At 40.4% G+C, this 12123-nt stretch overlaps 1 protein-coding gene across 1 annotated transcript in view; it reads right to left on the bottom strand.

Moving 5' to 3' along the window:
- Positions 1-2670: 2670 nt before the first annotated feature.
- BMPER (BMP binding endothelial regulator) overlaps positions 2671-12123 on the bottom strand; it is a gene marked incomplete at both ends in the record, with an annotated part of 145687 nt that continues 136234 nt past the window's right edge. Inside the window, 2 exons of the mRNA XM_084260858.1 lie at positions 2671-2852; positions 9639-9769. Of these exons, the coding sequence (XP_084116984.1) occupies positions 2671-2852; positions 9639-9769 (313 nt within the window). The remainder of the gene's footprint in view (positions 2853-9638; positions 9770-12123) is intronic.

Below are 12123 nucleotides of genomic sequence, written 5' to 3'. Positions count from 1 at the left end.
ACCTGGGTATAAAACCTGTGCCAAGTTGAAACTTGGGGGTGATTTCTAGAAAAGCAGAACCTTACCTTAGACTGTACATGTGAACTGTGCAGATGATATCCCTTACTGTTGACCTGAAAACTGCGGAGTTTGGAGGGAAAAGCTCTACAGCACTGTAAGGGCACCATCAGACAGCTGAGAGGTAAAACCACTTTCCCCTTTGCCTCACTCTACAGCACTTAAGCAAAAAGCAGGGGGCTGCCCTTAATTAGGCAGATGTGAAAAGCTAAACCAAGGAATGAGTCCTCATTTTGAGATGACCTGTGGGTCAGGTTTCAAACTGCACCATTTAAGATTTAAAAATAGAGCTCATCCTACAGATAGACTGAATCACCTCTTCACCTGGCATCAAATAAGTGTTGCTTGAATGCGATCAGTGGACTGAGAGAGCCAGAGGGCTCTTTCTTCACCTTTCACTCACCTTCATCCATCAGGAGAAGAAAAGGGAAGGACGGTTCTATACACCATTCCCTTTGTATTTATGTTTTAGAAACACTGAGCAGTAAGCAATGAAAATCTATCAGTAATGAAAATCTATCCTAAACTAGAGCTGGGCAAATATCCTTTTTAATGGTTTAGAGCCCATATCTCAACATCAAAAGCTCAGAGGATGAAATGATTTTCAATCTAACTGATGCTTTAAATTATTTTAATGACTGCCATTTTATGTTTTAACTCCTTGGACCAATTGCAATTGTCCTAAATTTCAGCTTCACCATTCAATTACCACATGAGCCACATAAAACTCTTCTAGTTTCCTGCTCTGATGGGATCTGCACATTTGCTCTTCTGCTTCTCAGTGCAGTTGTGTATGTGGCTTCAAAACCCTCTCTGCCAGTAAAACTGAATTATTTGATTGTTCCAAGACAATGAACACAAAGGGGACAAAACCAGATCAAGCTGAGTTTGTTTAAGATTTGGACAAACGTCCGTGCAATGCTCCTGGCATTATTTGCCCATCTCTTTTTAACACTGTGTTGGTGCTGTATTTTGGATGGTGTGGTGCCTAAGCTAACGAGGATCACTCAGCATCTTCCTCCAGGATGGGATCACAGACAGGTTGTCTATGCCAAGAGTGTTGCACCCACTCACTCACTGTAAATTCAGCCCTTGTGAAACTTCCTGGAGAGCAAAGAATTAAAGGAGAAAAGTATTACAATGTGCAATTTCAACGCAAGGCATAATGGAAGTAGCTGTGTGGGAGGATATTACTTCATTATAAAACTAAATCAGATGCCCAAAGATTTCTATCATCTCCAGAGACCGTTCCATCAGGCTCTACAAGAGGTTTTTCCAGTGGAAGAAAAATAGCCCCCCTCCCTTCAGGCTTGAGAAAGCTGTATGGCTTTTTTAACAGTTCCTAATGAAATCTCATATTATTGCTTCTCCCCAGGGAAACTTCAAAAGTCACGCAAACTTCACAGAGCCCACATGTTCGTAAACCTCAAGCAAAAGACCAGTAAGGAAATAAATTGCAGTTCTCCAATTAGCATTTGACATTCTCTACTGGTTTTTTGGTAGAGTGAATTTGTCTTTCTTCTAAACCAGGCTGATAAATTAAATGAGTTACTAAACCTGGCATTATTTCACATTTTAAGGCACGCTGAAATCAAACACTCCAATTCACAGTGGGATTTGCCTTCTGCATAATATTTGGGGGAAATATGAAACAAACCCAGCAGTTTCAAACATGTTAAAAGGGCTAATATGTACATGAATATTTTCTTCAAGCTCCTCATTGTATATTCACAGCTACTGCCAAACACAACAACGGAGACGGGGCATTAGGATATGAAATGGGAAGTGGTCAAATTTTCAAAGCGAGCTGCTGGGTGCCGAACACTTTTGAAAATCTGGCCCCTGACTCTTTGGTGCCGTTCCAGAAAGAAATATCTCTATGCTGGCAGCTGGCCAACCAGCTTTGGAAATCCTTTTGCACAGTTATTTCAGTAAAGCATAAAAGCCGATCCTCAGCTTTCTCTGCCTGATTAAGCACTGTCACCAATCACTATGCAGCTCTAAGGTACACAATATTCCTAGATAAATCCTCCATCTCCAGAGAAATGTGTTTCCTGTACAACTGTAAATCCAGGTTCTGTGTTGAAACTAATCCAGTCTGGCAGTGCTATAGCCCTAGAAAAGTTTCCTTGGAAACGACAAACCTATGCAATGGCAAAGTCATCCAATCTTTTCATGCCACCATATTATATTAAAAACACCTGGTTTATTTATACAATGACTTACAAATCAGGGTCCTAGACATAATAATACATAAACTTTATAGCAAAAAATATACATATAATAATTCATCCTTCTAGGATATATAGAAATGATGTATATTTATGTGTGTGGACATATATATAAATATATGGGTTGTACTTACGTTCAGGGCACTTGTGTATAGATATGTGTATCTACATACACACAGTACACATTTATATATCTTTCTAGGTGCCATGTGTGTATACATAAACACACAGAAATACACACACACAGGGGCATATTTACACTCTGTGAGTAGACGTGTAGTTTGCAGAATCTGCACACAAAGAGCTGGAGTCCTTCACTGGCTGTGAGCATCAAAGGGGTCCTTGACCACCCACATTAGAGTCCGTGGAAAGAGAACTGATGTCATCGCTGTGGGCACAGGACTGGCTTGATGCATCTTCCTTTGTGCAGAACTAAATTTGCTGGACAATGGCACCCTGCCACGCAGGGCTTGTTGCACGGGCCAATCTCGTTCCAGTTGTCACATGTTTTGACACATCCTGGACCACAGGTATCATAAACTGCACCGTGTTTACACTGGGATGCTGAAAGGCAGTTAAAAGGAACAAGATATGCATATCGCATGGAGTCCCATAAGGAAAGTTACATATCTCTTTGCTTGGTTTCTACTGCAAATATAAAAAATCACATCATCTAGAGGAAAAAAAAATTGCTTGTAAAGAGATATAAATGCAACACTACTTTACATCACTAATGTAGCAAAATTCCTAACCAAAAAGGTATTGAGTTCCTAGCAGTCTGGAACTGTTTGAGAATTTTTAACGCAGCTGACAGTACATAAAGCTTTGGCAAGGTTTCTATCTATAAGCAGATCTACACTTTCTATTTAAGGCTTAGCATTGCTTATTTATTTGTCTGCCTTTTATCAAAATTTCCTGAAACATTTACAAGGACACCCAGTTATTATCAGTGCCACTCCTAGTGAAAGAAGAGGAGAAAGGAAGAGTCATTCACCACATCAGACTTTCTATTCCTGTGACTATACTTTCAGTATTGTGTATTGCAGCAAATCACTGTTAATTCATCAGCACCATTTAAAACAAGATTTTTCTAAAAAATCGATTATTTCCATGCCTTATGCTATTTTACCAAGGGATCACAGAATGAGGATTCTTGTACTTAATGATTCCAGTATCTATTCATTGATTTATGTACCTGACAGTTCAATGCATTTCCAACATAAGAGACCACTGAGAGCTCAGCTAAAAGCACTATACCCCCTCCAGATCAATATTTAAACTCTTAACATTTTACATCCTGCCTTTTTAGCATGGAGAATAATACATGGTTCGATAGCGAATAAAAGCCTGTTATTCTTTCTAACAGCTGTGCTGATGGCAAAAACAAGTACTGATAAAATAGTTTATAGATGGTAAAGGACTCTCAAGTATCCAGAATCATCTTTTGCTATTTACAGAGAGTTGGTTGCATTAATAAGGTCTCTTCCATTTTGGGAGAGATTGAAGGACCACATTTTTTTAAAGAAAAGTTCTGTTATGGACAGAAAAATGCTGGTTTGTTATGAGGACTGTGCTTACAGTGCCATTACAGTAATGTTATTATTCATAAAGAGAAAATAGGCAGAAATAAATTGATTAAATATGTATAAGAGTGTATCACAGAAGACGGAACTCTTAGTGCTAAGGGAACATAAATTTAAGGGGTTCCTCTCCACCAGTAAAATACTGTTCTTCAAAGCAGCATCAGCTTCTTGCAAGTTTTATTTCTTATGTGTTTTATGGCATTTATACATAAGTGAAAAGAAGCCCAGAAGAAGGTATTCTGCAAGAATGCATTCAAAGTTCTCGGGACACAGGTATTAAATAAGAAAAAAAAATGAAAATCCAACCAGACAAATTGGATAGTACAGCAGAAAACTACCTGGAGTTACAGAAAATCAACAGCTGAATATTAGATAGATATTAGATATTGGGGGAGGGGGGAGAGCTTTCTAGCTTTAAGAATGAAAAAGCACTGCAGCAAGCTACCTCAAAACTTTGTGAGACATCTTTTATTGAATGATGTTCAATATTTCAACTCTGAATAGGATGGAAAAAAACATCTTTCAGCAATGTTCAAGATAGGTTTATTCTGCTTGTGGGCATAGATCTGTTGAGAACTTTTTTCCAGATTAACATTTCTATCTTGCTCTGCATGATAACTTTCGAGCACAACGCAGACGGGACTAGACAAAAGGAATAACTGAAATGAAATTTAAACAAACCAGGAAATTCAGAAGGAGGGGAAAAAATGCAAACAGCACTAAGTGTAGTTAGTGTTAGATCCATGACAAACTCTGCACTTATGTAGTGTGTTAAGAATAGGGTTCAAATCTCTATAATAGGGGAAATGAAAATGTGCAGAGCTCCCAGGAGCTTTGCAAACAATGTATTAACTGTCTAGAAAAGTAGACCAAGATGTTCAAAGACAGATAGTAATTGTCCACACACAAGATGAATTACCTTAAAGGGCTGTTTACTAGAAGCTTTAGTCCCTCTTCTCTGTAAACAAGTTTTTCTTCAAAGGATCTCTAATTGACCAACCACTAACTGCAGCATTAGGCTTCAGCACCTGCAGTCTCCGCAGAGAAAGGTCTGTGAGCTTCAGTTTTTAGGCTGCACAGGGTTTATCCCACAAAGATTTACCACAGTAACAGCCAGCCCATTTGTTCCACCTGAGCTCTGGTGCTTGAGCCAGTCTGAGGAAATTTGGCTGAGGTCTCCTTTCCACTTCCTCCTCTCTGCCCGAGAGCACATGAGAATATATTACATACTGCCCTTGGCAGCTGTGGCATCTGTAAATACTCCCCAGCTCTACTCTACCACACATGGGATGTGGTGTGTCAAAACACCTCTTTCTCCTTCAGATGATGCCATGTAGAGGACATGATGGCTTTATTTTCTGCTGTAGGCAGTCTATAATGGCATTATTAACTTGCTGTCAAGGGAAAAGTCAGAAAAGTACAATGGCTGCTGTTTAAGTTCCCTGGATGGTTTTTATTGTCGAGTGCTTCGGTTGTTAACATGTGGTGTGATTGATCCAGAACATTCCACTTCATCAACAGTTTAAAAAATAAAAATGAAGACATTCTGCAGTAGGCTTCCCAGGGACTGCTGAAATGAATCAGTACCATGTAAACATGGAAAACAGAAGTGATGCCTTTGCACCCGTCTTTTAAGGCAAATTCCTCTCTTAAAGAACTGAGCTCTGTTAGTAATAACTTCCTTAGAGCACTAGCAAAAAAAAAAAAAAAAATCAAAAACCCAACCCCAAAGTACAAAAGTTACTAATAATAATGCATTTTGCAATGTTACCAGTCCCAACAGGATTTTTCCACTCTTATTCTAGAACATGTGTTTGGCATGACAGATGTGAGCTTCCTCAGACCACTTTCTGAGCCGGAGGGATGATAGCCAGCTCCAGTCCAGAAGCCATATAGTCACATAAATACAGCACCGTGCCTGAGCTAATAAACCCTGCCTAATAAGGCTATATAGTTTTCAGACCAGAGCTGGTTTACTCCAACCAGTTTTGCAGTTTCACAGAGAAGACTTGTATCTGTCTGTGCCTGTCTTTGTAGACATGGCTGTAATTATTTAGGAGGAGTTCTTGCTCCCCTAAACAACAGCCCAAATACTTAACTTGGAACTGCTGAAGGATTCCCGTGGTGGATAATATCTGGTAAATATGATTCCACAGAAATTTCTGAGCTAATATTTGTGCATCAATGAATCATCCTGCTTATTTTGTTGGTGTTGCACAGCTTGGGCTTTCGTGCTGTTTTGTAGGGCTTTCAAACTGAATGTCACTTGTGGTGTTTGCAATTCACATCTCCTTCTAACAGTGGAATCCAACAGATCTGAGCACTGACCTTCCAATGATACACTTGTGCTCATCTTTTCAACTTTTAAGTTTTTTATGAGTTTCCACTGAAAAGTCAGAATAGCCTTCTGGTAGATATTCACATGGAAAAAAGCAATTAAAGGGAAGCAATTAAAGGGGGGTGGGGGGGAGAAGGAAATTAACTTTGGCCAGAAAATTCCACAACAGAGAAGCTGGGATTCAGGAGAAAAAGTCAAAATCAGATATAGTCTCAGTCTCCTTTAGTTCAACTGTTACATATGAAAAAATAAAACTGCTCAGTTATTATGAGGCTGGTGGAGTATGTCAGCACATCAGTGCTACTATGGGCAATATGCACTTTATTGTAGCCTCTACCTGCTTTTTCTTCTTTCCTGTGTAGTCATGCCCATGGCAGGGGGTTATTGCCATCTACCATCCTTAGGCCTTCTTTCTCTCAGTGCCCTCAAAAATCCAGTGTTAAATTACTATGGGCCAAGACCTTTTACCACTTCAGTTTACTTAGTTGCACTGTGTAAGCTGTTTGCTTAGCCTTTCTTGGACTAGAAAAAATCTTTATCTCCTTTCATTTTCAAACGCCTTCCTTACTGTATTCTTTCTTTCTCCCCTCACATGTATCATCTTCTCTTAGTTCTCTCCCTCTCTCTTATTTCTTCTTTCCCTCATGCCATCTCTCCTCTTTTTTTGTTTAATTCACACATCATAGGTCACATTCCCCACTACTTCCCATGGAAACCCATATCCTTTTCCAAACTTCTTCAGTTCCCCCATGGATCTTAGCAACCCTTTCCTAATCTAACCATTTTTACTACTCATTAGCTTCCTCTCTTCACTTGTGCCAGTTAAATGACAGCTGACATTCCCCTCACTGAGCCAACCTCAAGCGACAGCAAGCCTTGAGCAGCGGTAATTTGTGGAGGACTTAGAAGAGGATACTCTGCCTCACTGGGAGAGGAGGAAGAGCATGTGGGGAACAGGACATGTAATTCAGCCTCCTGAGCATCCTGTTTAGCTGGTCCTCCAGACAACACAAGCCTTCTAAAGATTATAAAAATGAGCTAAGCGTACAGCAGTCAGGGTAGAGGAACTGGCAACCACACAAGATCTGGTTTTATAACACACAAAAGAATAATTAAAACCTGACTTTACTAATAAGTATACTCCATTTTCATCAGAACACAGCTCTTCCAAGTATCCCACCAGCTATGAAATGTCAAGCAGGAAATGAAAGTCACAGAATGCTAAAGTTTTATTACGCATATATTGTTTCATACCCAGGAACTTTTATCCGTAATTAGGACACAATAATTGTAACTACAAGTTTTGGGAAGAAAAAAGTAAGCTAAAGATTAAATTTTTTGCTAGCCACTGGTAACATATGGAGTGCAGCATATGGACTTTAATGCTTACTGTATGATTTACTGTAGAAGTTGGTGCTATTTGTTTGATATTGGATGCTTAAGTATGTGTTTTCAGGGTACTTGACTACGTACAGCTTATCTTTATTTTTTACGTTAGACAACTTCTCCTCTGCTTTCAGAAGTCTGCCCTGAGGTAAAAAAAAACTTGGGTGGATTTAAACACTTCTTTCAATAGCTTTAAAGGAAGATGTGTGCTTAAATTCCTTCATAATGTTCTCTCAGGGACTGTTTTTGCCTCAGTAACTTTTTTGTCTTTGGTAAAATGCCATAAAAAAATTGTGAAAAGAAGCTTCAATTAGTTAAGTCGTGATATGCCAACACTTATATAAATTCCTTAAGGCAGGGACAGGAGTTTTATATTCTTTTTGCAGCCTCTGCCACAGTGAGGTCTCAGTCTGAAGTGCTTTGGTTAAAAAAAATAAAAAGATGCCTGTTTCAGGTTCTGCATGGATCTGCTACCAGATCAATAGATTAAAATTACATACGTTGTTAGCGCTGTCTCAGATAACACCCTTGAATAGGGCTTTCACTTAGTGACACCCTGTTTGGATTGTTCTGTTCCTTTGCAACAAAAAAATGAGCCTTTCGGGAACAGTCAATCGAATGTAATTTGCTCTGTCACTCACCCATCCCTGCTATCATGCCTTCAACAGAAAAGGAAATTGAGTAGACCCTGAGCCACACACAATCACCAAAATGGACCACAGAGTAATAGCTCTTTGACCAGCACTGAGTATCCTTCTCATTTTTTTTTCAACAACTGTCAATTGCTTTACACAAATCTGAACACATTTCCAAGCAAACCAATGCCATTATAGAATGTCCTAAATTAATGAGAACATCATCAGGGGAAATATTCATCTGCAATATTGCATTTTACTTCAAGTGCCCATGACCACAGGCCACCACTTCTCCTGGAAACAATTACTCACAATTACTTGCAGTTAATGCAATCCTAATCACATGGGGAATCTGGTCCAAGTACCAAAATTAATGCAGGTTTGCATTTTAATATTCTCATAAATAATTTCTCTCTTTTTCCCTTGTTGAACCTACTGCAGTCATATATGCATGTTGTCTTTGGAAATATAGCTGTGCTTTAACTGGAAGTCAAAGGAGATTAAACTTGCAGGCCAGAAAGCCAACTGTATTGTGGGGTGCATCAAAAGAAGTATGGCCTGCAGGTCGAGGGAGGGGATTCTGCCCCTCTACTATGCTCTTGTGAGACCCCTCCCGGAGTACTGCATCCAGCTCTGGGGCTCCCAACATAAAAAGGACATGGACCTGTTGTAGCAAGTCCAGAGGAGGGCCATGAAGATGGTCAGAGAACTGCACCACCTTTCTGATGAGGTGCTGAGAGAGTTGACATTGTTCAGCCTGGAGAAGAGAAGGCTCTGGGGGGACCTTATTGCAGCCTTCCAGTGCCTAACAGGGCCTACAGAAAAGCTGGACAACCCTGTTTGTAAGGGCAGGTAGAGATAGGACAATGGGTAATAGGGGAAGGAGGGCAGATTTAGATTAGATATTAGGAAGAAATTCTTTACTGTGAGGGTGGTGAGGCGCTGGAACAGGCTGCCACAACAGAGACGTTGTGGCTGCCCCCTCCCTGGCAGTGTCCAAGGCCAGGTTGGATGGGGCTTTGGACCACCTCATCTAGTGAAGGTGTCTGTGCCCATGGCAGGGAGTTGGAACTATATGGTCTTTGTGGTCATGTTGTGATTCTATGAAACGTTACTTGTAATCAAGTGTTTACATATCCTGAAAGGAAAAGGCATGTCTTTCTTCCTGGAAATATGTTCAGATAACCAACATCAGAAGTGTAAAGTTTTGCAGTGTAATAAACATTTATAATATTTGATGGTTGAAAATCTTTCCTGGTGAAGTCTTACTCAAAATGTAACTTCCCTGCTGGTGCAATCCTGGTCCTTTCTAGCCTGTTCATTTTTGATCCTCCTCCACCAGTAAGAGGATAGTAAGTAGTCCATTAGCATATGCACTGTCTTAAAGAAGCTGTCTTAAAATGCTTACCTGCACAGTTCTGCTCAGGTACCCACTGGACTTTCAACCCTTCCCTCTGACAGGCTCGAGCGTATGCCAAGAATGACTCGCAGTAGCAGTTTTTATGGACCGGACACTCGCACATGTCTGTCACACAGGACCTGTGGATCAAAGCCCCAAAACAAATAAGCAAGGAAAATTTTGTCAGATACCTGTCCAAGGTTTGTAGTGGTTTATTTTCCGGTCACCTGTAGTTCAATGCCACAGCTACTTCTGCTAAATGGCAAGTAAGTTAAATGTGTCTCTGCTGTCACATCCCAAGGGCTCATCTCTTTTTTGACGTGCTGCTCTGATGCAGGGAAATCTCAAGAGCACCAGGGAGAGAACTATGCAGAAACAGAGAGGTGAGAAGATGACCCAAGAAATATCAGGCAGAGAGGACCAAGATCACAATGGGAGAAGGCAAACTCCCATTTTTGCAATTATTTTTCTGTCAATGCAAGATAAAGGGTTCTTTATTATTCCCTGGAAAGTAATAATTTAATTATTTTAGCAATAATAATAGTATCAATGTTAAGTGGATGACTTCTGCAGATAATGAGCACGTGTCCTTCCAAGCAAGGGATGAGAAATGGTGCCTTGTCTCTACGTCACCTCCAGCCTCTCCCCACTTCAAAGGCTCCATAATAGTAATAGGCCTGTTTTCTCAGCAGCATCACTGTTAAATGCCAGATTTTAAGAGACTCCAAGGAAGCGGGGCTGATGCAGTGTAACTGAGCAATTCTCATGCTGGGAAATCCCCCAGGCACTTGTTAATACCACCATCTTCTTCCACTGCATAAGATGGAATCACCACAAAACATAGCAGGCAGCAAAGCTGCTAACATGGCCCTAAGTGAAACTGCTACTGCATATGTCACCACTATATTTCAAGTTAGCTCATCCAGAACGTGTGCCCATTTGGCACAGACCTAAAATATAACTGGCAAGAGCCAACGGATTTGCAGTCGGCAGCTTCTTCCTATGCAAAATGCTTAAGAGGTTTCTGCAAACACAGCAATGCAAATTCAAGAAATCCCAAGTATCTAATGCTCCAAGTGCAATCATGAGAAGGCAGGGACAAAGTGCGGGAAAGACAGACTCAGCCCTCTGAACAATCATCCCCTTGGTTCCTCTGCTTTCCACTGAGGGTGCTCTGTGCATGCACCTTGGACACCAATGGGAAGAATTCCCCTGCTCCATGCACTTTCAGGGACTTCTCCGTTGCTGAGAGGACAAGGCAACATTTGTGAGAGGCACAAATCTTCCAGAAAGACCAAGGACTGAAGTAAGAAATAGAGCTCTCCATGTTAGTTGCTTTTGCTGTTGAACAAAAATGCTATTGTCTAAAGGAAGAGGATGGATATAGGCTGTTTTCCAGTAACTTTCCCCACAGCTGAACAGGCAATAGCTTGGAAAAAGTGCAAGTACCTCAGTTAAAGTGACCAGGAGTTCTGATGCAGCACATAAAATGCTTTAGAGCAATCTGGAATCATTTATTCAGAACTAGGAGAGAGGATACAGGGTCCTCAAACACCGACTGCTTATCCAACAGTGCCCCTTAAAGAGGAGTATACCCCCCTAGGCAAAATCACTGGCTATTTCAGTGACAATTCATAGAGTTAAACCTGTAAGTTCTGCTTGACATTTCCATGAGCTTTTAATAATTATACTGTCAGTAGAGTAGTTACCTAAAAATTCACTGTGACAAGTAAGCAAGGTAAGTGGTAATGTCCAGCATTCACCAATATATATGTACTGTGTATAAATGGAATTACTTTGGATCAAATATATAGCATATTCGTATTTACAGACCAGAGGTTTTCATTTGAAATAACTTCACTTTCTAGGGACAATGTGGTTTTATTTTGCTTTAGTTGTGCAGTAGGTTCCTTTACATATTTCCCAGGAACAGATGTTGCTGTATGGGTATCACAGCTGATTGGCTGCAATGAACAGATTAGCACAACATGTTTGGCATTGTTTGACGTTTTTAGCTGATAAAAGACCCTGTGTAAGCACAAAGGGTCACCTTTTTACCTGACACAGTAAATAACTTTACACTGTTTCCTTTGGACACTGCACATCTCTGATCTCTTGCTAGCATACCTGCAGCAGGCACTGCTCCATATATCCCTTGCCGTTTAGGAGGTGCATGTCTCATTTCACAGTGAAGTAGATGCTTGTTTGCTACTGCAGCAAATTATTATCACAAAGAGAGCCTATAGTAATCTCCACAGATAGAGTCCTTTATCAAGATGCCATTTCATCATCTGTTTCTGTGCGAGCCTCTATCAATCACATTTCACTGCTCTCCACTCAGATTTAGTTATTATTAATGCCCACGGTGTTTAGAGATGCTTGTTAGTGCCAAGTTGGCAACACGTTCACTGACTTCCTGCCTTAGAAATAATGAAATCCTAAACCTGAGGTGGCACTTCTGCTTTTTAGAGCATAAAGACTTTTTTTTTTAGCC

The sequence above is a fragment of the Gallinula chloropus genome, assembly GCF_964237585.1.
Source record: "Gallinula chloropus genome assembly, chromosome: 2".
In the NCBI taxonomy this organism is placed as follows: Eukaryota; Metazoa; Chordata; class Aves; order Gruiformes; family Rallidae; genus Gallinula; species Gallinula chloropus.
Note: the sequence above shows the minus strand (reverse complement) of the source record. Positions and strands in the feature narration are given on the sequence as shown.